This window comes from Lotus japonicus, chromosome 1, assembly GCF_012489685.1.
Source record: "Lotus japonicus ecotype B-129 chromosome 1, LjGifu_v1.2".
NCBI lineage: Eukaryota > Viridiplantae > Streptophyta > Magnoliopsida > Fabales > Fabaceae > Lotus > Lotus japonicus.
The window spans coordinates 80,845,915-80,873,224 of NC_080041.1; the positions used below are offsets into that span (position 1 = coordinate 80,845,915).

General features: G+C 31.8%; 2 protein-coding genes across 9 annotated transcripts; both read left to right on the forward strand.

Moving 5' to 3' along the window:
* Positions 1-215: 215 nt before the first annotated feature.
* On the forward strand, positions 216-4,476 carry LOC130719123 (uncharacterized). Of its 8 annotated transcripts, none has more exons than XM_057569770.1 (8): positions 222-657; positions 740-921; positions 1,491-1,525; positions 1,621-1,679; positions 2,033-2,151; positions 2,250-2,299; positions 2,390-2,521; positions 2,719-4,476. In XM_057569770.1, the coding sequence occupies exons 2-7, from the start codon at positions 806-808 to the stop codon at positions 2,437-2,439; spliced, it is 429 nt and encodes a 142-aa protein (XP_057425753.1). In that variant the 5' UTR covers positions 222-657; positions 740-805; the 3' UTR covers positions 2,440-2,521; positions 2,719-4,476. The 8 variants fall into 8 exon arrangements, 6 of the variants coding, with proteins under 6 accessions (XP_057425753.1, XP_057425747.1, XP_057425764.1 ...); XM_057569764.1 differs by having other exon boundaries at positions 770-921; XM_057569781.1 differs by having other exon boundaries at positions 222-599.
* Positions 4,477-8,175: 3,699 nt separating this feature from the next.
* LOC130747878 (uncharacterized) lies at positions 8,176-9,490 on the forward strand. Its single transcript, XM_057600935.1, has 4 exons — positions 8,176-8,383; positions 8,498-8,983; positions 9,334-9,384; positions 9,477-9,490. Exons 1-4 carry the CDS (start codon positions 8,176-8,178, stop codon positions 9,488-9,490), a joined length of 759 nt encoding a protein of 252 aa, XP_057456918.1.
* Positions 9,491-27,310: the final 17,820 nt, after the last annotated feature.

Consider the following 27,310-nt stretch of genomic DNA (forward strand, 5'->3'; position numbering starts at 1 on the left):
AAGAAATGTGTGTTCTTTGTTATTGTTTTTCTTAATTACCATTACTTTTCTCTCTCTCTCTTTTTACTCCCCTTTCTCATATTATTATTTCACATTTATAAATCTGAACCATACTTCCTTATTATCTGAAAAATTTCAAATTCTTAAGCCTCCATTGATTTGATTGGCTTAACCGTCCCTTCTCCATTCCCTATTTTTATATTAAGGAATAAATTATATCTATTTTCTATGTGCAATTAACCTTAATTTCCATTTCTTTTCTCTTTTCAAAATATTGAGAATCACCACCCACAGACGTTCCCATTCCAGAGATGGCTACCGTTTCATTGGCCAATCGAGTGGCTTCCGTTACTCTTTCAATTCCATCCTATTCAAAGCCTGCATCCTCTCTCCATTTTCCTTGCTCCAGAACCTTCTCTTCCCTGTCTCAAAGGTTCCAACTTTCCTATCCCTCTACCCAGAGCCCGTTAGTTTGGGGTCGGTAGGGTGTCAAGGTTTCTGTGAGGGCTTCGACTGGCGTCAATTTCATTTCTGTAGCAGCTGCCTTGCTCTCCCCTTGATTGGGACACAGAGATGATGGTACCATAGACGTCTTACTGGTAACTAGAACCTTCGTTTGCACACCACGACACCCTCCTTCCTCTGTTTTGGTCTCTGGTGTGTTCAATGCGCGTTTCCTCTAAATTCTATCTCTCCATCATCTTCTTCTTCTCTCTGTGAATTTGATCATTTTCCATAGCTAAGAGGATCAATTTTATGGAGGATCAAGATTCAGGTGTGGAGGCGAAGGTTCTGTGTTGTGCTGATGAGGCGGCGCTATGTTGGAAATGTGATAAGAAGGTTCACGCTGCTAATAAACTCTCTAGAAAGCACCAGAGAGTTCCTCTTTCTCTCTCTTCCTCTCATATGCCTAAATGTCAGGTAATTTTTTGATTTCTTCTTCTGTTATTGGAGAATAGATAGATTTTCCATTTGTTTCTATAACTGTTAACATTTTGCTGTGCTAAATCCCTGGATTATAAATTTCATGTTTTGATTTTTTTGTTCGAGTGGTCATGTATGTGATTCATGAAACTGTTTTGTTTCAATTACACTTAATATTATTTCTAAAAATCAGTCTGATTCATGATTCGCGATTCTAAAGATATGATTCTTATTTGTGAAATTTCTCATTCTTCACGAACGGTTTTAGTTCCAATGTGTAGTGCTCTTGATTCTTGATTAGTTTCTGACCGAAAGCTCCAGATTAAAGCGAGAGCAAGAGTTATGGGACTGCCATTACGGCAGTAGCATCCCCCTGACTATGCTCTTTCTTCATCCTTATCTTTCCAAGTTACCATCTTTTATTTTGGGTTCTGATTTTTTGTTTTCATTCTGATCTGAATAGGTTGTAAAGAGAGGTTATGCTTTCTCCTTTTGTTCATCTGCTCTCCTTCCCCTTCACAACTCCCCATTTCGATTACTGATTTTTTTTGTTACATCTGAAACAGTTTCACCACCATTTCTTTCCATCTGCGACTACAAGGTAAGTTCTTTAACCATCTTCCACTCTCCATTCCCATATTCTTCTTCCCTCCTTAAATCCTTACTGATTTTTAATGGATTTCTTATATGAATCAGATCAAGCGCAAAGTTGTTCATCAGAAGGTGGCTATCATAGATGGGTTAACCATTTGCAGGTTTGTGAGTGTGTAAATTATAAGTTAATGATTGTTGCTAATTTTATAATGAGAACCATTAACAATTGGTGGTCTTTTAAATCTGGGTACTTTTATTGATATATTAGTTTGAAATTTTGGTAGGTTTTATCACTAATTTTAATTTTGAATATTTCCACTTAGCTTCTCTTACTTTGTCTCTGATCTAAAGGAATGGATTAAACAGATTAGACCTGTGTCATATTTCCTACCTTTTATTTATGATGGTCCGCTAAATGTCTCAGGTTTATATGGATATGAGTCCGGCAACAGATTAATTTCCTACCTCCATGACATAATTTTTTTTTGGTTGGAATCTTTTGGTGGCATTTTAGATACATAGGTGGTTTCAAGTTATAGATGGTTTAACCCCTGATTCATCAACATATTATGAAAAGGTCTGCAAGCAACATTATCTTCTACAATGGTTTAAGAGACCCTTGGAGAGGTGGAGGTTATAGCATATTAACATCTCTAATTTTTCTTTTATCCCCTCATTGCCCCCACCCGAATTATTATCACTAATATCATTTCATTGAATATTTCCTACAGGATGTTGAAGAATATGTCAAAAACTTTAGTCGCTATAGTTGCAAAAGAAGGTTAGTGGACAAATTATTAAAATATAATTTGTTTTCTCTTTGTCCTGTTTCTCTCTATTTATAATTATTTGGGTGTTCTGTGTACTACAGAGATTCATCATACAAATCTAAGGTACTCAACTAAGGAAGATCCAAAGTGACTCAAAGATGCAAGGAAAAAAAGGTCCAAATCATAGCAAGTTGGATCTCACAGTACTATCAAGATTGACATTCCTATAATAAGTAAGGAGAAGATCTTTTCATTATTATGTGACTTTTATTAGAAAGCTAATGAGAAGAAACAAGAGGAACCTAATAACTGAGAAGAGAAGAAAGAGGAAGCAAATTTTCAGTGTGGTTTGTGTTATATCTGTTATGGGGAGTGAAATATAACATAACAAAGTACTAACCTGAATGAAGTTTCTTTTGAAATTTTGCAGGATGCATTGGTATTAAAGGAAATGCAGAATGGTTGGTAGAAGTCATGTAGTGTCTACCATTCCTGTTGTGAAAACCCATGAAGGTACTACAAACAAGTTATTATCCATTGAGTGGTTGGAAGGAAAGGATCATTTTTCAAGAATTTCAAGAGCAGGCATTGAAGGGATACAGTCACGGGTAAATTTCAAGAATTTCATCTTATTAATCAATCAATACATATATTAAAAGAGCAAGGGTTATGAGAACCCAATGCTGAGGTGTCATCACCTGGTGCATTTTGCTCTCACATTCAATCTCAGAGTTAGTGGAATCCACGTATATTAGAAACTAAGTGAGGACTATTGACCTTAATTTACCATGTTTTTGGCTTCATTTGGTTCTCTGGAACAGTTTATCTTGAAAATTAAGTGAGGTTCCAGGCTAATGTCTTTTTTTTTCTTTTTTACTTCTATTCTACCAAGGATCATTTGGAATAATTCTTTTATTATCCCCTCTTTGTGATTGAAGAAAGATCTAGGTGCAGTTTATTGTTATTGAAATTTCTAATCTGCATTGTAGGATTTCCTTTAGATTGATCATCTACAAGAAGTTAGCTGTTAATTTTCTTCTCTGCTGCATTCAGATTTTGTTATTGAAATCTGAATATGTATTGCAATATTTCCTTTGGATTGATCATGTGCAAGAAGTAAGTTGTTCAATTGATTACACTAATCTTGATTTTTTCTGTGGCTTTGAATGCAGAGACTGCGGGAGCAGTTCTATTTGGATAAGTGAAAACTTAGTTTAGATGGCATTGTTTTTTTTAAATGTGTTGCCATTCAAAATCAATTTCAACCATAGTTAACTGATATAGCTTTCAATTTGGGTCTTATCTTGAGGAGTTTTCTGGGTCATGCCTTCTTTTCTAATGCCCTATATCTGCGGGAGATATTGTCTTGAAAAATGAGTTCAATACATGTGTTTTTAATTTGAAGAATGAGTTTATATTGTTTTAGTTGTTTTGTTGTTTAGCTGTTCATGTATGTGTTAGAGTGGTGTCCCTAATATATGCCCACGCAATGTCTTCATTGTACATCCTACCTTCATAAAGTCTCTATATTGTTTAGTTATGGACTCCCAATAAAATAGCATGAATTCAAAGCTTAATATTGCTTTTTTCTCTCTTTGGTCCCTATAACCCTGTTTGTTTCTAATTTTAAAGAGATGATTCCTGATCTTTTGCTGAGAAATTCTCTGTTAGTACCAACAAGTTTAATTGTGCAGGACAACAAAGAGAAAATAATGGATTCATTCACCAGAATCAATCCTTCTACATGGAGCTTTCACTAAGACTTTCACCATAAGCTTCACAAATAGAGTTCATGTTTATTTTTCTGCTTTGTTTTGTTTCTGTTAAAATGGTGATATGTGATTTCAATTTTTTCTTTACCTTTTGTTCAGCATCAAAGATATTTGGCTGTTGGAGAAGACTTCCATTGTCAATCTACATTGTGAAGATTTAGCATCTAAATAATATACCGAAAAATCTACTTCAAGCAATGGCAATGAGGATGTCCATGTCTACTTTTACCTTCATGTTCTTCTTATTATTATTTTAGACAACATTTGAAACAGAAACTGGGTGATGTTTTTAGGTGCTATATCATGGGCCAATTCCCCTCACAATAATTTTATGTTTGCGCAGAAAAATTACTATCCTTTTATTTTGTTATTTAAGTAATTTAGTATGGAAATATGGATGTGTCATTTGAATGAAATTGGGGGAAATATGACATACGAAAAGGCCTCTTTGATCAAATAGTTAGAATATGGGTCATGGGAGGCAGTGCAATGATGGTATTGGAGGAAAACATGGCTTGGAAAAAAATTCGTACATTTTTTGAGTTTTTTTTTGTATTTTTAAATTTTTTTTTGAAATAAACCTCAACTGGAGTTAAGATGAAGCAGACATTTATTGATTACTGTATGTGTTCTGTCATAAGAAATATGAGAATTTGATATGAGATCATTACATAACAATTGGATATTTTAGTCTTTTTCTAGGAGGAATATTTTCAATGACAATAATATTATGTCAAAACTAAATTCTAATATACTTTTAGTCTTCTTCATAATTTTAAAAAATAATTTATAATTAAATTTGTATAAAAGTATGTTAATTTAATGATGAAAATATGTTGTGTGAAGATTAGAAGATTCTAATACCTACATAATTTATATTATTTATGTTTAAAGTACAAGGTTAAAAGCTCTCAAGGGAAAGGAACTTTTTAAGTGCAATGTTCATAATTTTAAAATAAATTTATGAGTAGTTATATATTCTTTGTATTTTGGTTTCACTTTGTAAGTCTCCAACTTAATAGATCCAAATATACATCTTCAAGACAAAAATCATTTATACGCATGTGCAAAACTGAAGATTTTGGCTAATTAATTTCACAGTGATCAGTTCTAGCTAAGAATTACAAATGTTCATTAACATTAAATTCTATATCAAGTTATTCACTTTACAACTTGATGTCATGTTAAAAGAGTATATATATTAGTCTACTTTCAATTTTTTTTGCTTATAAAAAAAAAGTTGAATTTACAAGGTAGAAAACTCCCACAGAGAGTAACATTTTACATGAAAATGCTTTCAAGTTAAAATAAATAGAAAAATACTTTTGTATGAGTTTTTGCTTTCTTTAAGTACTTTATTAAGTTATAGTTGCTTCAACAACGCAATTTTATATGTAAGCTTTATGCTCTGAAGATTGATTGAATATTGAGAATTAAATATGTTAGCTGAGGTGTACTACCTCCTTTTATGCCATTATTTTGTTCAATCATCATTTCCCACCTGTCCCCTTTCTAATATTTTTCATTATTTTATTCAGTCTTAGTCTCTCTTCTCTTCTCTCACCAACTCTCTCTCACTATCTTTCTCATTAAATTTGCATCAGTATGTTCTATCGTATTCTCCCTTTAGAAATTTTGAATTCAAAATTCAAAATATTTCTATTTGCCATGTGGAGACAATTAATGCTTTCACTATGCATAACGTTCACCATCTCACTGCATTCTTTCACAAAACCCGCTACTTCGGCTTTACTAAATTCATTAGTAAAACAATTTAAAAAAATTATAAGATTGAAAACGTGTTCTACGGGTATTACAATTTTTAAAATGATTATATGTAACTTGGGATGCAAAGTTACGTAATAAAAATAGAAAACCTCAGTTTGTTCTTTTCATCTTCTCTTTTTAGAAATTTTGAATTTTAAATTCAAAATATTTTTATTTACCATGTGCAGACCATTAATGCTTCAACCATGCATAACATTCATTGAGAATCTGCACCACTTTTAAGTTTCAATCCTTCAAACAAGCTTTTATCGGATTCTCATTTTGTTCCTCACATATCCTTCTGCACAACCCTCTCTTCTCCTCCTCTCTTTCCCCTTAAACCTCTCTCGCTCTTTGTCTCTCTTCACCGTTTCGATGTCTCCCTGTATTCTTTTACAAAACTCGCCCCCCCCCTCTTCAGCTTAAATTCATTAATAAAGCAATTAAAAAAATTATAAAGAGTGAAACCATGTTGTGCGGGTATTAAAAATTTTAAAATGGTTATATGTAACTTAGGATACAAAATTATGTAATAAAAATACAAAGCACATGAATGAACATTTTCCAATCGACTACATTTAATTTTTAGAAGAAATTTGCACTTCAAAGCTACTCCCTCCGTCCCCTATTATAAGTCATTTTTACCTAATTCTCTAGGATTAAGAAATGTAGTTATGTGCAATAAATTTGTAAAAAGTTTTATTAACTTTCCTAAATTACCCATGAATTTCTCTCTCCAATTTAAGAGTTTTTCAAAATGACACTATCTCTTTCATATTAAATAATGAGGGTAAGTTTGGTAAAAGAGTAAAAAATTGTCATTGGTATTATAAAGGGACTTATATTTTGAGCCAAAAAATCTCTTAAAATGTGACTTATAAATGAGGACATAGGGAGTATTATTTTTTAATAATAGATAATATGTTATTATTTGTATTGTTTGTTTAAAATTGGTGAACGAGCATTGATAAAAATATTAGATTATAACTAATGATAAATAAAAATATAACATTAAATAAAATTATTTTATGAATAAATATATACAATTATAACTAAGTAAATATATATATATATATATATATATATAAAAGTTGTGTGAAATTTTGCGGGTTGTGTGATATTGGCTGTGGTTTTGTTTTGTTGAATGCTCATCTTTTTTTTTTCTATTAATTCTAGCAGTTAAAATATTTGCAAATATTAATTTTAGTATATAATTTTGTTTTGAATCGTTGTATTGGTACATGCCTAAGAGGGTGTTTGTTACAAGTTTTACAAAAATATTCCCAGAAATGTTGTTTCCCAGGAATCTCATTACCAGTAAAGTCATTTCCGGGTAAAATGAAAATGTGTTTGGTTAGTATAAGTTATTCCCGGAAATGTTTTTCAAAATCATTTGATAGAAAAAATATAAAAATATAAAATAAGTAGTGGAAGAGAGAGATAGTGAAAAATAACTTCCATTCCCATGAGAATGTAATCTCCCCTTCTTTGAGATGAGAATGGAATTTCAAAAATCATGTGTAATTTACTTACTTTACATGAGAATCTTTCATACCCGAAAATAAAAAATTTAAAACTTCTACCAAACATGAGAATGTTATATTCCCAACCTCACATTCCCGGAAATATTTCGAGATGCACATCTACCAAACGCCCCATAAATAATAAGAGTAAAATCCATCATGCACGGGTAAGAACATTCTACTTGAAAACACTTTCATGTTAAAGCTAATATAAAAGTTCATTTTCAAATTATTTTTGTTTGCATCGAAATTTTATTTTTAAATAATTTAAGTGCATTGTTAATATTTTTTAAATAAATTTAGGATAAATTATATATATCTATGTATTTTGATTTCACTTTGTAAGTCCCAAACGTAATAGATTGAAATATATGTATTTACATCTTCAAGGCAAAAAATCATTTATACGACCCATGTGCAGAACTGAAGGTTTTGACTAATTAATTTCTTTTTCTTTTTTTGAAAATATTTATATTGGTTAAATCGGTTTATGAGTATATAACACTCTAAGTGTCCGAATTTATGTTTTTTCAATATCTATATCTTTATTATGATTGTTCTTTCATTTTTAGTATCTTAAGTTGTTTATAATCAAAATATTTATTGATGCGTCAAATATAATAGTAAACTTCACGGTGCAGCGCACACGCAAAAACACTAGGTTCTAGATAAGGTTCATTATTATTACCTGGAGGTAGAACTGCCCACTCTAGATTTTCTTTTCCTATTTCAATTCACGAAATATCTACATGTAATGTCCGACAAGGTTCTCCTAAAGCTGAGATGCTTCAAAAAGCGAGTCTTATTATTTGGGATGAAGCCCCAATGCTGAACAATCACTGTTTTGAAGCTCTAGACATAACTTTAAATGACAATATGAATACGCAAGCAACTTTTGGCCATGATAAACATTTTGGAGGACAAGTAGTTGTTGTGGGGGGAGACTTTAGGCAGATTCTTCCAGTCATTTTGAAAGGAAGTAGATCTGACATCATTTCTTCTGCTGTGAATTCATTCTACCTATGGAAGTATTGTAAAGTAATGAAGTTAACTATCAACATGATATTACAACATGCTGCTTCCTCTTCTTCATCTATGGAAATCAAAGAATTTGCTGATTGACTTCTTCAAGTAAGGGATGGAACAGTTAAGCCAATCGGTGACGATGATTCTAATATAGAGATTCCCTCTGATTTGTTGGTAAGGGAGTCTAATAATCCTTTACTTGAATTAGTAAATTTTACTTATCCCGATGTTGTTGCTAATTTGAAAAACCATGCATATTTTGAACAAAGAGCACTCCTTGCACCTACTCTTGAAAGTATTGAAGAGGTTAACAACTTCATGCTGTCTATGATTCCTGGAGAGGAAACAAAATATTTGAGTTATGATACTCCGTGTAGATCAGATGAAGATTCTGATATAGATGCAGAATGGTTCACTTCTAAATTCCTAAATGATGTTAAATGCTCTGGTATTCCAAACCACCGAATTGTATTAAAAGTTGGGGTTCCTCTCATGTTGATTCGAAATTTAGATCAGTCTGCTGGATTGTGTAATGGCACTAGATTGATGGTTACTGCTTTGACGTCGTATATTATTGTTGCTACCGCTCTATCAGGTACAAAATCAGGTAAACCGGTTTATATTCCTAGATTGAGCTTAACTCCTTCTGACACTGGCCTTCCATTCAATCTTTATTCCATGTTGGATTATATCTTCCTAAGTCTGTTTTCACGCACGGTTAGTTATATGTAGCCCTATCGAGAGTTAAATCTAGAAAAGGGTTGAAGATACTTATTGTGAATGACAAAGTGGTAGTCTCTAATTGCACTCGGAATGTCGTGTACGAAAAAGTATTCCAAAACATATGAATGGTTATATTTGGTAACTTAGATTTTAAAATTCTTTGTATCTTGCGCATCGTAATTAGCATCCTATTTTTTTCTTTATCTTTGTTAATCATTTTCCAAATTGTTGCAGGTACAATGGATTTTAATTCAATGAGGGAGAACAAGCAACAACTGGGATACTGTAATTGAACCTTCTTATTGCTGAATTATATTGCTGTAATATTGGTCTTTTGTCGGATTCAATTGAGATTTTATTTAAATTGTTTGTTTCAGTTTGGTTCAATTGAATTTTATGTTCAACAAAACATATATGTTGTAGTTCAAATCTTAAATTTTTATTTTCATTGTCGAAACGATGCTGTTAATAACGTAAGAAATTCAGAATCGATTTTCGCCGTGCAGCGCACGGGTAAAAACACTAGTATTTGTGAAATTCGTACTCTTATTTTCTAATCATCAGCAGTGTAGGATAGATCGTTAAGAAATGTGTGTTCTTTGTTATTGTTGATGATCTTTTTCCTGTAACAAAGAAACAACAAATGTGTAATTTGAAAAAGAAAAAAAAGCAGTTTTGAGATTAACTAAGTTGTCATTTTTTCCTCACCGGTTGTTGGAGTCTAAAATATATGTATGAGTTAAGTGTACGTGTGGGTGATTTATTTATATAGAGATATACTATAGAGGCAATTTAATGCAGATAGCTAAATAGTCTTTAAACATTAAACATTTTAATCAGTTTCTAAAGTAACAGTACTGCCACATGATTGTATAATGAAGGTTAATTACTAAGTTGAATAGCCTTAGTTACTAAAGTTGTTACCAAATGGTTCACCGTTCACATCATGTGTTTTAAAAATGTGTTCTTTTAATAGCTTTCTTTTACATAATGCAGGTTACGACCTTTTGATAGCCTTTTTTTTTTCATAATGTTGGACATGGAAGCTGTTACAAAGTTGAATAGCCTTTATTCAATGTTATTGCTTAATGTATGAGCTTTACATATATTTTAGTAGCTTTTTTTGATATATTAAATAGTATTTTTTACATAATGCAAGTTATGGAAGCTGTTACAAAATACTAAGTGGAATAGCCTTTTGTTGAACTTCATTGCTTAATGTATCTTTAAAAATAAAAAAATAAATAAGATACAACTAATAACATGAGTGTTTGATACAAAGCTTTTCACACATTTAATATCATGAGTATGCAATCTTTACTAATGTAATTAATACAATGGTTCAAGTGTGCTTTATATATATACTAGATATTATACGCGTGCGTTGCACGGATTTACTTACAATATTTTTTAACATTATTTAAAAATTATTATAGTTTAACTAAATAAAAATAAAAATATTTTTTTATTATAAATATATAAAAAATTTGTGTTAAGACATTTCAATAAATATTAGTATAATTATTTTTGTATAAATAATTAATATTATTCAAATTTATTTATTAGCATAGAAATAATTTTAACAATTATAATTTTCATTTATTCCATAATATGAAAAATTATTAAGTTTATTTAAAATATTTAAATGACGTAAAAAATGTTAAATAATAAGTGTTTAATGTCATGAAATAAGTTTTGATATCATTTTTTATACTTTTTATCTCGAAAGTCATTCACTATGACATGTAAAGACCAAGAAGAATAAATTAATTTTAACTTTTTGAATTATAATAATTTAAGTGATAACTTAAATAGCCTTTGACAAAAAATTGCCTAAAATATTATCTTATGAATTTAGTTTTTTCAACTTATTTGGTTTGCGAATGTTTTCTCACATCCGACAGTCATGAGACTAATCCCTTAAGGCTCTACGACCACGTTAAGTGGATAGATCAGACCTCTCACAACAACATTTATTCATCTTTGACTATTATTATTTTTCTCTATTATGCTTCCTCGAGTAATTAAACATCTTTTAGCTGCATTTTTCAATTTTAAAATATTTGATCCATACTATTTGTTATTAAATATTTTTAATTTTTAATATCTGTCAAATGAAAAATTTAAGATAATTTTAGTGTTTTTTCTTAAAGTAAATTTTAAGTTGATGAATGTTATTAATTAATGTAGGGTTGAATATTTTTTGACAATACAATTTTTTCAGTTTTTAATTATTTTTTAATTTATTATTACAAAGGTATGAGAGTTTTATGGTTTAATGTATTTAATGTAAAACTCAAGTCTCATTTACATATAAATAGGTTTTTAATTTTAAAACTATTTTATCTAAATTTTTGTTAATAAATATTATTTTTTTATTGAATTTAATTTTTAACATTTGTGAAATACAGTACATTAGAAGTTGAGATATGACATGCTTTTTTTGTATTTGGTTTGGTTTTGACCCATATCATGAGATGGCTTGTTCTCATGTTTTTTATCATTCAATAATATATTTTGTTTACGAAATTTTTTTTTGTGAAATACAAAACTCAAGTAAATTTTAATTTTATGAATGTTGTTTTTTTTTTTGAGAGCAAAGAAAGTTATATAGATTATTGAAATGAGTCATGAGAACAATCCTCTCATGTAGATATATGAAGATCAAAACAAGAATAAAACCCCTGCCAACCACATAAGCTAAAAGCCCTACAAGCCCCGGGTGCTATTTTGGGCTAAACAGCGACTCATGAGAGAGCCTCGTTAAAACCTTCCCAGAAAAAACTCAATGGGAAAAACCCTAGAGAGGAAAAAGATTACTCAATCATGAGCGAAAACCCAAAATAGACACTAAAACAATTGATGGCAAGCAACCTCCCTCCACTGACAGTAGCAGCACAATAGAACCCATCTAACATGACAATGAAGCATTAATACCAACCACTAACGAATCATGGCTTTAGCTACTGTGAACTTTAACACCAAATGTCAGATATAAATCTCAAATTGCAAAGCTAAGGTAATTCCAAATCAGCTTATATTCCATGAGAAAGTGAATGCCATAAAAGTGCCAGACTAGCATCTATTCTTAGTTCTTACACTTCCTGGAGATGAAACTTTGGCCGGTTGCATCCAAGTGAGCATCCTTTTGTAATTCAGCCTGCAAGCTTCTTCACATGACAGATTTCCATAGCAATGAATTAAGCCTCAACTCAATATCAATAGAGCTAATTTAGACATGACTTTCCACCTTGCAGCATAATGACTTTCGCCAAACATTCAGCACCTCCACGCAACCTATTAAAATCCTATACCAATAATACTCCTTCATGCCCAGAGAGATAAGCATGACAAAAAAAAGAACACAAGATGCCAACTGGACAAGGCCTCTCAATATATCACTCTTCCTACAAGATCCTATCCTCTGACATATAGTACAAATAACCAGAATTTTCCACGGCCAATGACAACCGCAGCTATAATCATCCATCTTGCTAGTGTGTCTTAGAACACTGAAGCCATTTGAACCAACAAAATAATCATCCTGCCTCTCATCTCAACAAATAGGATATACCAAAACCTCTGACCTTAAGGCAATAATTTCACTGAGATAAATTACCCCTCAATCGGTTTTCCATAAAAAACCAGAAGATGCCACAACAAAGAGCAAAGGAACTGAAACTGGAACTCCCCACTGAGTTCCATCTCCTTGACCATCTCGTTCCAGGAGCTCCATCTCCTTGACCTGTCCATTATACTAGATTGAAAGAGGAATGGCTTGATCTTCAGCTAATTCTTCGGCTAACCCTCGAATTGCCTCCTCATCACTTCCAGGATAGGAGAGACCCACTGATTTTCCCAGTAGCCATGCCTTAGTTGCCCTCGTGAGATAAGGACTTGCTCCTTCTCTTGTAGCAGACTCTTGTAACTTGACAAAATTGGGATCAACTCTTCCTGATCCCTCCGAAATCTCTCTGAGAATCGATGGCCCAACAATTGCTTTAGGTTTTCTACTCCTCTTCTGTTTTATGTATCCTGGTCTTGCGCATTCAGTTACCAAATTCTCCAGGGATTTAAGCTTGGACGCTCTGCTAATGCCCTGTTTTGTTTTCTTCAATATTTCTTCTTCATCACCATGGGCTGGGTACTCTTCGTTCTGGGCACAATCCTCACAAGCTTTGGAAGCGCTCTCCTCACAATCTGTATTGCAGGCGCTGCTGTCGAAAGAGGTGTCTTCAATATCTAGCAATACGACACCGTTCCCCTTGTTGGCGTGTTGTTCATATTGGACTACCTTCCAAGAGTTTAACCCAAGTTCTAGTGGGCCTGGGCGCCACACCTCCAGGGGGCGAAATGGTAAATTGCAGCCATAGACAAGAAAGTTGAAAAACGCCGTTGGGATATTAATCCTTATTTGGTTAATGAATGAGTTGGCACACCTCCCATTAATCTCCCAATTAAACAATATCATCTGATCATTATTCACCGACCAAATTAAACGGCAGGCCCTATCACCATTAGTCAATTCAAATCTCTTGTCGGCCATTTCGCTGCTCACGAGAGCTTGCTCATCATTGGCCTCGATCAAACCCATGGACTGCTCGACTTCTCGTATTCTTCCGGTGTCCCCCACGCTACCGGAATCCACTGCCGGCGAAGCGTATTCCGGCCTCCCTGTTTCATCAACCCCTGATCGCTGCTTTCATTATCAACATCATCCCTGTCATCCAAATCATCCAAATCAGTGGCTTGAAAAATGTTTTCATCACATATATAATCAATTTCCACAAGCACATTAGTCTCCACTGATCCAACTGTGATTGGGATGATCTGGTTCTCTACGATGGGATCAGGGACTGTTATTAAGGCTCTAGCTACATCATATCTCAGTCCCTTCCTCGTTGTCTCGTCAATACACACCACTGAACCCATTCTAGATGCTATCTTTGAAATGAAATCTACTGACCAAAGACCAATAGGAATTTTCCAAATCTTTATCCAGATTAAGTAATCTCTGGGTTGTTGTGCTAATTCCATTGGCTTCAATGAAAGGAATAGAATTTCTTTTCCTTCAAATGTCTCCATGAATCTCTGTCTCTCCTCTAGTGTAACAAATTCTAGTATTTTCTCCTTGGCGCCAAATCGTTTTACCAGAAAGTTTGAGAAGCCATTTTGATTGAGCCAAAGCTTAATATCATCACAACATAATACTTCTGGAGTAATTACTGACACAAGTCTGGACATATTTTTATTCAGGACCACCACCTCTGGTTTCATCTGTATTTCAGGTTCTGCACTTTTAGGCTTTGCCTTGACTCTCCAAACTTGTCGCGTTTTTCCTTTCCCTTCACGCATCATATTTTCCTTTTTTCTCCAAACCTGTTTCAATCCACGATTCTTCGGTTTGTCTTTGTATGGAGCTTTTGGCATGTTCCACTTAAGTCTGCTATCAATAAATCTTGCTGGATTCACTGAGAGATAGGTACTATAGAGCTTTTTATGAATGTTGTTATTTAATGTAAATAGTTTAATAGTTTTTGACAATATATTTTTTTCAATTTTAATTTAATTATTGTTTAATATATTTATTACAATTTTTTTGTTTTGATGCTTTTAATATGCAACACTTGAGTTTTAATAATGTATTTAATGCAAAAAACTCAAGTCTCCTTTACAAAAAACTCAGATATACTCTTCTTTTTATCCATATCAAGCATGGGGGACTTTGTAATTTCTGAAGTTGCAACTTTATGAATTTCCCCTGAATCTCTGTATTTATTATATAATATATAATTGAATATATGCCACTAAATGTAAATTTAAGTGTTATATGCATGTTAAATATTACAAATTTCTTACTTGAATGATTGTATGAGCTCATTTGATTCAGGTATGTCTATATTGACATAAATTTGTGTAGATCTTGATGTAGAAATAGAAATTTCACCTGTGAACAAAATCATAACTTTGTTTGAACTTAGCATATCTTAAACTTGAGTTCATTAACATATTTCCAAAAATGATAAAATAATATACCTCGAAATTCCTTGACTCTTGTTGATGTCAAAATAACAACTTTGGGTTCAGAAGCATTAGATCCACTTTCTTTCATGTTTTGCTCAAATAGTTTAACATAATCATCCCATATTGTGAATCTGACATTGTTTCCCCTAAGAAAAAGAAAAAGTAAAATAGGTTAGGAAATAATTTTCCCTTATTGAGTATATATTTAAGTGCATAATAGTTGTAGATGTGACATTTGAAAGAAAGGTTTTTTTTTGGTACCTAATTTCTTTTAAATGAAGAGTCACAGTATCAACTCGACCTTGAGGAGTTGTTTTCTCTTCATTTGAACCTAGTTTGGTGATAACTCCAATAACATCTGCCAATGGAGAATGATAAAATTAATTAATTTGAATCAAATATACTTGCTTAATAGTAATTTAAACAACTTAGTAAAACAAAATTCAAAAACTTACCTGTCAGCACATCTTTGCCATATTGATTTGGCAAATCTTCAAAATTGACAAATTCAAAAACATGGTGGGGAATTATGCAATCATATTCAGAGTGTCCCATATCCGTGAAACCCGCACTTTTATTTTCCAATCATCTGCAGTGGAAGATAATTCACTAAGGAATGTGAGTTTTTTTGTTGTTGTTGATGACCTTTCTCCTGAAACAAATAAATAAGAAATGAGTAATAGAAAAAATAAAAAGTTTTTAAATTTGCTAATGTGATGGAACATGACATACTTGTTGAAATAGCTTGTGACAGTTGCCATTCTTTTCCTGTAGGATGCTGGAGTCTAAGATATGCATGATTTGAGTGTGAGTGGTTTGTTTATATAGAGATATGGAGTAGGGCCTGATTTAGTGTAATACATTGCATTTTTTGAATTTAATGTTGGTAGATGGATAGGTTCTTGACATTGCCAATTTCTACCGTTTTTAATTTTATTTTCATCTTTGTGGTGCTGCATACAAAATGTAACTGAATGTCTTTAATTGCAATGATTTTATTTTTTCAAGTGAATGTAACAATTGCATTGTGTTATTTTCAAGTGTAACGTAATGTTAATTTTAATTGCAACTTGTGCAACTTTTTCAAGACTATTTTTTCAAGACTGAATGTATTTAGTTGCAATCTTTGTGGTGCTGTATACAAAATGTAACTGAATGTGTTTTAATTGTAATGATGCTATTTTTTCAAGTGAATGTAACAATTGCAATGATATTATTTTCAAGTGTAACTGCAACTTTTCTTCAGATACCTTCTGCCCGTAGGTGTTGTGCTACTACATACAAAAATAACTGAATGTGTTTAATTGCAATCATGCTATTTTTTCAAGTGAATGTAATTAATTGCAATGAGACTATTTTCAAGTGAATGTAATTAATTGTAATGACACTATTTTTTCAAGTCTGCTTTACTAATACTAGTACTTTTACCCGTGCGATGCACGTGGGTTATTCATTTTTGTTTTGTGTGTGTATTTTTTTTTAAATATATGTGTTTTTTAAAGAAATTTTATGGATTGAAATAAATTATTTTATTTTAGATATTTAAAATCATGAATGTGTATGTTTTTTGTGCTAATGTTTGTTTTTGTTTTCATGAGTTGCTATTTTGTTTTTATCTTTTATTTTTGTAATTGTTTTTATTATATTTGAGTTGCTATTTTTTATATCTATTAAATAGTTTATTACAGGGAGTTGAAGTAATATGTATGTGCTAAAAATAGCCACCGAATATTTTTCTTATAATTGGAATAATTACATCGAGAATAAAACTGAGAGTGTATTGTTGCACATTTCCTATAAAAAGATCTTCTTCATATGATATTATGAAATACTTATTTGCGAATTACATTTGAAGTACTATAAGAATTAATGTCATCACTATCGTAAATGAAGATTTTTAATCCTTTACGGTGCGCGACTCTAGAGAATAGTACATATAATTGGTCATGTGAAAACACTTGTTTTTAAAAAATATAACTCCACCTTCTTTAATGATTGGGACCCGTGCACTACATGGATATTCTTTTTAGTTTTTTGTGTGAAAATTTTCAAAACATGTAAAGAAAGTTTAAGAATTGAAAAATAAAATTAATTTAAAACTACGTAAAAAGTTTTTTTCTTTTGCGATGAATGTGTTTGTTTTCATGTTGAAGAAGCATAATAATTATATTTTTTTGTATTTTTTTCTTTGTTTCCCTAAATTTTGCATTTATTTTATTTGACTTGTGTGTTACACGGTCAAGGATTAATTATAATTGAAATTTTAGAAAAAAATTAAATTATTATAGTTGTCAAGGTGTTGATTTCAATAAATGTAAAAAAAATATTTTAAATGTATTATTAAATTTATTTCAATAATTATTAACACATCCTTGTGAAACATATTACTTAAGTTTAATAATATCTAAAATAGAAAATGGAAGGTTGTGATTGAATGATGGTGTAAAACTTTTTACACTGTCGGTGCATAGAAATTAATCTCTTAAACATTGAGATTAATTTCTATGCACCGACGGTGTAAACAAGTTTTACACCATCATTTAATCACATCCCTCCATTTTGTTATCTCACAATTAATTTTGAATTTAATAATTTCTAAAATAGAAAATGGAAGGTTGTGATTGAATGATGGTGTAAAACTTTTTACATCGTCGGTGCATAAAAATTAATCTCTTTAAACATGATTATTCTTTGGTAAAATTAATGTATGCATTGACACTTATTTTTTGAACTAAACTGGATAATTTTTTTTTCTAGAGCGTTAAACAGATATCCCACATTTGCGTTGAATAAGGAATTGCAGCAAGGTACTTCACCATGATAATCCCTCCATATAAAATCAAATCTATTCGGCCTAAAAATATTGGACCGAGCCACCTCCAGTGTTTGTTATGAAACACCTTCCTATAACCTCGCTTCCATATAGCCCATATTAATGGATAAATCACTTCCAAAGCATTAGAATATTCCTCCTGCCAGAATCAGCCAAGCCAACAAAATTTGTTAAGAGTGGTTCATCAAGAATTCTTATTCACTACACTGTAATGAATAAGTGGATTCTAATCTCTGCAAATTTGGTGAAGGAAAGGAAACATATGCAAACATGGAGAGAAATAGAAGGAAGTACAATAATTCACTTTATAATGTTGTGACTACAATCTCTAAATATGCTACCAATTATCAAATGATTTAGTTGCAAGGATTCTTGAAATTTTAGTTTCAAAATTTTTGTTGTTTGACCTTTTCCAGCAATGAATTAAGAATGTATCGCAATAACTATACTTTCAAGCGTTTCTATAATGAGCATTACCTGCAGGCCTTTCACTTAGCAGGCTTATGATTTGGATTAACATGAAGAATCCTTTGGACCTCAGGTAGATTGAAGTATATAGTGGAGTGCTCCGCTGTGCAAGGATCATACCCAGCACCGAGTCTACCAAATCTCTGTTACATGACATGACAAATCAATAAGGATATGCACTATAAATATCTCAAAATTCAGACACATTGTAGCATGCTGAAAAATTCTTATCATTTGAAATATGTCACAATCTATATTTTTGGGTTTAATTTCGTGATTTTTATGTCCGAATTTAAACCAAAAACTAACGAATGTCTTATGATAAACATAGTCAGACACAAATAGGATATAGAGGAAGTTTGATACAGAACATTGGCTTCAACAGGAAACAACTATAGGCTATTTATAGCATTCACTCACAGTACCATATGTTTTGGAAAATATATACATATACTGCACCATGAGACATAAGAAAATCATCAACAGTCAGCAATAATGGGCTCCTTAAGACCATAAGAAATTAAATTCAATGTTGTATGGCAAGAAGTGTCCACTCACATGCTTTCTTTTCACTGGCTGACTTGACTGACTAACATTAGCATGACAAGCAGGAGTAAAGATGATGTATGGATCTATATTGCCAAGTTCTTTATGAGCAATTTCAGTAATATTTTCACATGAGTGTGATGGGTGCATGAGTGACTAAGAATCACATAGCAGGTTCAAAAGCTTGTATGTTTCATCTGAAATCATACCACTTGACCACATGACATCAAATGCGTTAGTGATGCACATCTATCTCTCTATCATTAGACCATTAAATTCAAGATAAAGCTTAGCTTAATATTTTGGTTAATTTTTTATCATTATTATCCACTTTAAAGTTGTATGTAAATTCCATGTTAAATAATCCAAATTCTATAACTATTATACAATTAGTGAAGACAATTTAATTTGGTAATTGACGTTTATTTATTATCCACTTCCATGTCTCACTCAAATTCCATGGCTGCTAAGCACTAATATGTAACCACTAAATTATATACTAAACCCTCCAACTGAAAAATCATCCAACTAAATAGTCACAACTAGTACTAAACTATGTCTTCTTAGTGTATGTTTAGTTTCAAAATTTGGACATAATCAATCCAAGTAACGTTTCTTATAAGCTAAAACTTAACTGTGTAAGATCAAGTTTTGATCTAGTAGTACAACTCTATGTTTTGATGATTACAAGTTAACCTTTTAGTATGAACAATTATGGTACTATAACGTGTTTTCTGAGTGCGCTCTTAACAGGCTCTGACCTTAACACAAACTCACACAAATCAGAAGCACTGTGCTTAAAGAGTGATCCTAGCAACGCTTTCTTAATCTCTATGTTCAATCTGAACAGTAGAAAAGCTTCAGAAGATCTGAAGTAAATCAAGCTCTGATAAGGACTCAGCTCACTTGAAGTTCTGATGATCCAGATGTTCTGACAACCCAGACACTCTGAAGGTTCAGATGTTCTGATGGTGTAGAAGACTCTGAAGATCCAGAAGCTGAAAAGTGGAGACTCTGAAGTCCAGAAGCAGAATGGCTCTGAAGACCAAGTACTTCGCTCTGAGTTCAGAATCAGAAGATACAACGGTCAGAGGATCCATGCTTCCCTCTGACTCTGATCAACAAGCTTCACAAGTTCCAACACGAAGCTTTCCTCTGATCAGAAGCCTACAAGGGTAAAGGTCAAGTCACTATCCAAAGTACAAAAGCAGTTGTACTATCCTGACGACCTAACCTAACTTTCTCAGCCACAACAGAAGCTGGAAATCCCAGATCTGCCCCTCCAACGGTAGCATTCCCATGCAGCGTTCAAACCCTAATCCTTGGAGTATAAATAGAGGCTGAAGATTGAAAGATGTGGTTGGAAGAATCTCATACGCGCAAGCTATATTCAAACTTTCTAAGCATTCTTTCATCTTGAATTCATTGTGTTTACTACAAGCTTTTTAGAAGCAATCTCTTTGTAAACAATACTTTCTTAAACAGTTGTTTAGTTTACCTTTAGGAGATCAAGGTTGATCGGATCCTAGAGAAGACTAAGAGAGTGAATCTTAGTGTGAGCTAAGTTAGTGTATTGTTAGTCACTTGTAGGTTTCAAGTGCAGTTGTAACATTTACCTGATTAGTGGATTGCCTTCATCAGAAGAAGGAAGAAATCACCTTCACGGGTGGACTGGATTAGCTTGAGCTTTTATCTCAAGTGAACCAGGATAAAATACTTGCGTGCTCCCTCTTATATTCTTTTGCACCTAGTTCTTATCTTTAAGTTTGCCAAAACTTCAAAAAGGGAAACGTTTATCAAAAACTCTATTCAAACCCCCCCTTTCTAGTGTTTTTCGCACCTTCAAACTGGAAAAGAAAAGGACATGAAAGTCAAACCTCTTGAATGAAGAAACTGCAAACTATCATCGAGATGCTCGATTTTGTCCAGAGACTTCTCCAGATGTATCATCTTAAGCAGGAACTTGGACTGATTGAATTCCTCCACTTTGTCACCCAGCTCCTCAATTTTGGATTGTAGTTCACTTATTTGTCTACACCACCAGGATCCCACTAGTTCACTTATAAGCAAATCAAAATGTGGTCAATGGTTCTACAGACTTGGGAATAAGAGAATAAGAGGCCAGTTGACCAAAGAGTTTTGTACTCGAGGAAACTGGAAAGAGATGAGGAAAATAATTGAAATTTAAAGAGATAGAGAGAAAAGAAAAGTTGAAGAGTCAATAACAGAATCATCAGCAGCACAAAAAAATTTGAAATTTAAAGTGGTAAAGAGATAGACATGTAGGCTTCACTTTCAGAATCACAGTAAATGCTATATAACTTCAGCACATGATAAAGAGCTAAAAAACTGCTCTCTAACTATTTTGATGTAGCAAGTCATCCTTCCTAAATAAAAAGGAAATGGGTTTAACATCAAAAGGGAGAGGGAAAAATTAAGATTGAAAATGGTAGTGCACCTAGCCATTTTTATGACCCTGTACAAATTAAATGATCAAGTCATTTCGGACATATTTTCACTTAAAACTGAATAGTAATGCTAATTATTTTTTTAACAAATTAACCACTATGACATTATTTCAATATGAACTTGATCACATGGATATAAAGAATTTGTGGAAACACTTCAACATTGTCTTTCTTACGCAAAACACAAATTTAACACACCTATTACTTTTCAGTGCTCTAAATATCTAACATAAATCAGCCAGTTTTCAGCATTCCTTGGGTAACTAAACGGGCCTTTTTCATGCCAGTCTACAGTGGAAGGACTATTCCCTTTTGTAGTTAGCTTTTCCCCTAAATAATATAACTTCAGTCACATTGCCATCTTTACATTCAATATGTGCGATCTTCCTTCTATTGTATACACGAAACTAAAGAATGCAAGCATTCCCTCAGTAGGCAAAATTTTGAGACAAAAATATCACCTGAAAATCTGGATCCGGCATTTGGAGCTCATTACTTTTCAATTTGGCCCGCATCAATTCATCACTGCAGAGTGAAAGAACCATAAGCCCAAAGCCGCTAATTATTAGAAATAACAATACATGAAACTACTTTTTTTATAGACACACTCAACAAATCGTGTAAGAAAGCCAATAAACCTGCACATAAAAATCATGTAGTAATGGTAGAAATTGAAGCAATAAAATTGGGGAAACAAAAAGAAGCACCTATAATTCTTTTTATTTACCAAGTAGAAAAGGGATGCAGATCAGTTAAAAGATAGAAAATAAAGTTTTCACGAGGGAAAGAGATACTCAAAAAGTTCAAAATGAAGGCTGAACTAAATTATGGATTATTTAGTTCAAGAAGTACAACATGTTTGTAACCAAATCGAAGATTTGAAACTGCAAAAAAATGAAGAAAAAAGTACTCCTTTAAAGGGAAAGCAAATAGAAAAGTGGTGCAAGTGCTTACCTTTGGAACATAATAGAACATGACCGGTGAGATTCCGAGAAAAGGGAAGAAGATGCCGCAGTGTGAAGACAGAAGGTAGCCTGCGGAATCAGTTCAAATGACCAAAAAATAAATAAATAAATTGAAATGAGTTTGGGATGAAGAACATGTCAAATCTTACTATAACCACATGAAGAAGGATCAGATCAGTATTAATTGGAGAAAAGGGATGGCAAAGGTTTTGTAGCTTACTACAAAGTTCCTCAAATTTAGTCTCTCAGAAGCAGAACTTTAATTTCCACCCTAGGGCTGCGAAACGACGCTGGATGTAAAACGGAAAGGAAGAACAAACATTAGATAGATGAAGTTGCTCTAAGATAAAAACACACACGTTCGAGATTTGAGTCGATGAAAAAAGGTGATGTCACTGATGTGCAGCATAGAGAGAATGAAAAAAACGCAGAGAAATAATATTACGAATGCTTATATAAAATCTATTAAATTGCCCTCCAAGTTGCCAAAATATGTATACAATTTGCCTCTCATTCTACACCAATTATTTAGGTGGAGCACAACAGCAAGAATGATTGACAGTGAGAGAAAAAATAGCCAAATATAAAAGCTAAATTATAACACAACTAACAGGACATTATGGCATATAAAGTATGAACATGGCAGACAAAAAATAAGAACTAATCAGGGAGAAGGAAGTATTGTAGTCAAAATTCAACACAGATGTCACATGTAGATGAGCTTCCACTGCTAAACACTCATTTTAAAATGTTATAAAACTATGAGATATGATGATAACTCAGCCACTAAAGACCGATTCTAAGCTAAATAGTTCACTAAAAGTAATGGGTGTGGATAATCGAATGAAGAAAGATGCTGACACCAAATTACAGTTTTTTTTTATTGAACTTTGAAATCAATTCAAGCAAGTAACCACTGTCTGTAGAGTAACTCACCTCGCCTGCCTTCACTACTTAAGTTCCGAGGTGTATTCTGCGATTCTCTCCAATGTGTCATTGCTTCATTAGGTTAAGAAGCACGTAGAACCTGAAAAAATGGAGAACTAAGAAATGACAAAACACCCAAACCATAAGAAAGCTGGGGAAAAAGCAAGGACCACTAACACTAATTTGCTCCCATGTAAAAAGTAAGGCAAAGACATCCATGCAGCCAGAACCGAATATACATGGAAAATGGTAAAAGTAATCAGACTGGGAAAGCAATACCACATGATATCTCTCCCTTCCGAGTGGGCATCAAAATAGTTATCTCAAGGAATCATGGTCGTTCTGCTAACTATTAGCTCATAGTAAAGTAACATCAAATAAGAGTTAAAGTAACATCAAAGAAGAGTTTCCAATTACAACAGCAATAGATCAAATGGTAGGCTAATGCCAGCAAAATCAAGTATTTCATTTGTGTTTCAAATGGGAGGCCTGCATCACTCAAAGTAGAAGAGAAGCTACAAACCCTGTCAGACTGGACAAAAAGAAGTAGTACACTACCTCACCTCTAAAATCAACCGAATATTCAAAAGCAAGGAAGATGGAAAACCACCACAACTACGTTATTAATATATCAATGGCAGTAACAAATTGAAATGATATGAGGAAAAATGGGAAAATTACCTGTCAAAGCATGAGCATGAACAAAAATTGATTAGATTTTGAAACCCCATAAAGAAGAACTGAAACACAAAATAATCCTATGAAAATCCAGATAAAATAGGTTCAATCAAAGTCAGTTACCTGAAGACCGCCCTCGAGCTCATCAAGCCTCATTGATTCATCATAGGCACACTGCCTCACAAATAAAACGACGGAGAAGTCATCACATTAGAGGAGCTGAGATTCAGCTTGCTGCAATGAAACTTGATTCAGAAACACATCCTCGCAAGCATTAGCTTCAGCTTCGTAGCAATGTAAGATGAACACAACATTGAACCGAAAAGGTTCCATTCCTGCAACAACATGAGCATTGGTTCTTCCTCATTCACAATTCGTGACTGATTCGGTGCACGAATTTTGGTCCCATCTTTCCTCTAGGTTACAGGGACGGGACTGTTCATGTAATGCTCCAGATCCATCACACCTGCTCCGTACCTCTCCTTGCTGAGCCCCTCGTGCACGAATTGATCCGTGAACGGAACATATTCAAATACTGATTAATGGGAGAGGCAATGGGGCTTCAGGGATGCCACCATCTTCTCGGCCTCGAGCTCCACCCAGTTCCTCTCACGATTTTCCCTCTGCTCCGGTCACCATTTTCGATCTCTCTCTCTCTCTCCCTCGCGATCTCGCCCTCTCCTCTCCCACGATTTTTCTCGGTCTCGCTAGAGCTCACTTCGATGGGGGTTTTCACTTTTCAATATCACTGCTCTGATACGCAGAGGGGGATAGCGAAAATGGTGGGTGTACAATATCAATGAGCATGACTCTTGGGAGAACGAAAACGGAAGAACGACATAAAAAAGGTGGAAAAATGAAAACTGAAGGGAGTTGTGAAATGGAAAACCAAACGTGCGAGGAGTTTTGAACTGAAAAAGAAAAATAAATCATATGGCTGAGATTGAACGCTACGGACGGCCAAGATTTGATCTCCAACTAATTATATTGAGATTTACTAAATTGTCCATGGAGAAATCCTAATTTATGTTCAATGATCTATTGAATTACATTTTTACCCTTAAGGCTGCAAAACTTTGCTTTTATATATATATATATATATATATAACTAATAAGATTTATAATTATTATTAACAATAATGTAAAGAACATAAACAAATTATTATTAACAATTTATTATTGTCATTAATGTAAGGTAGTCAATTTCAATTATTATTATTTTTTTAAAATTCACCTCAAGTTGTAATGAATAATTAAAATTTAAATAATTTAAATATTTCATTTTAAATAAGAGAAATTGAAAAGTTTTAAATTTTAATATTTACTTTTAAATATGAGAAATTGAAAATTTTAATAATTAATATAATGAATAATAAAGTTCATGTAGTTTTTAGTTTAGTTTTCAATTTTTTTATTTAATGTTTTTAATTCAAAATAAATTTACTATTTTTTATGTGTTTAATGTTATTTTTTCAAGTCTGGTTTACATATGTGTATATATAGAAATTTTTTTATTTTAAAAGTATTTTATCTAAATTAATTATTAATAAATATTATTTTGTTTTTAATTTTGATTTTTTAAATTTGTTAAATGCAAAGCTCAAGTCAATTTTAAGTCTATGAATGTTGTTATTTAATATAAGTAGTTGAATAGTTTTTTATAATACAAATTTTTTCAGTTTTTAATTTATTAAATTATTTATTTTTTAATTTATTTAATATAAAAGTGCCCGTGCGTTGCACGGGTTTATTTACACTATTTTTTTTAATATAATATAAAAATTATTCTAGTGTAATTAAATTATCAAATATTAGAAAAAACGTGTTGAGGCATCAAAAGAATAGTTTTGGTGTACTAAATTGTTCATACTAAAGTTCTCTTTGTGTAAATAATTAATATCAATCAAAGTTAATAATTGATATTTAATATTTAGCATTCAATTAATTTTAAGAACTTTGGTGGTAACTTATTCTATTGATTTGGGTTCTTTTTTTTTATTGGTTTATCATTGTGGTTTCAATTGTAGAGGGGTTGATTTATTATATATCCGGTTGTAAACATTGATACTCAGTTAGGCGGAATATTGTTCCCAAATGTTATTCGATTTTTTAATCATAACTAATCCTTAAAAACCAATTTAATAATTTATTTATTTAATAATTTAAAAAATGCGTAAGTGAATTTCAAATATTTTGAATCAAGTGATAAGATTTTAATATAAGTTATAATAGCATATTTTTTTATATTTTTTTATCAACAGTGAAATAGATTTAACTTTAAAAATTATTGTAAGTTATCATTTTAATATCATAAAATATTATTTAGTAAACTTAATTCAAATTTTATTATAATTATTTTTCTCTGTCATGCTTCGTTAGTTATGTTTACTTTCATATAATGGATCAAAAATCATATTTGAAGAATCTCTTTCAAATACCTTATAGTACCTTTTTTTTAAAATTTCAACTATTATTATCATTAATGTAAAGGTAGTAAACTTCAATTATTATTATTTTTAAAAAATTCACCTCATGTTGTTACGAATAATTATTTATTTATGTGTTTGATGCTATTTTTTCAAGTTTGCTTTACATATGTATATATATATATATAGGTAGATATATATAGATAGAATTTTTTTATTTTAATTTTTTTTTATCTAAATTATTTATTAATAAATACTATTTTATTATTAATTTTAATTTTTTCATAATTTTCAAATTCAAAGCTCAAGTCAATTTTAAGTTTATGAATGTTGTTATTTAATATAAGTAGTTGAATATTTTTTTATTATATAAATTTTTTCCGTTTTTGATATATTTAATAGTTTTTTTTTTATTTTTTTAATGTATTTAATGTAAAGGTATGGGAGCTTTATGGTTTAATGCATTTAATACATGCAAAAACTCAAGTCTCCTTTACATATATACTAGAAATTTAACCCCGTGCATTGCACGGGTATGTTTTTAAGTTTTGTTGTTCTTTTGTTTTTTTAAAGGTTAAAATTAAAAACTATTAAATGGATAAAAATGTAGAATATATAGATAAAGAGGGGTGAGAGAACATACTATTTTTGTAAGAATTTAATTTTTACTTTATTTTATTCATCTGGGGGAGTTTGTTCCCAGCACTCTCTAACCTTATTTAATAAATAATCTTTTGTTGTAAAAAATAATTTTATGCATTATAGTTTTTATGTGTGTTAAAATTATTTTCAATATTTATAAGAATTAACAGAAGTAAATACTCTAATATTTCATTTTGGGAAAACAATTTATAAATCATAAATTATATTTTGTTT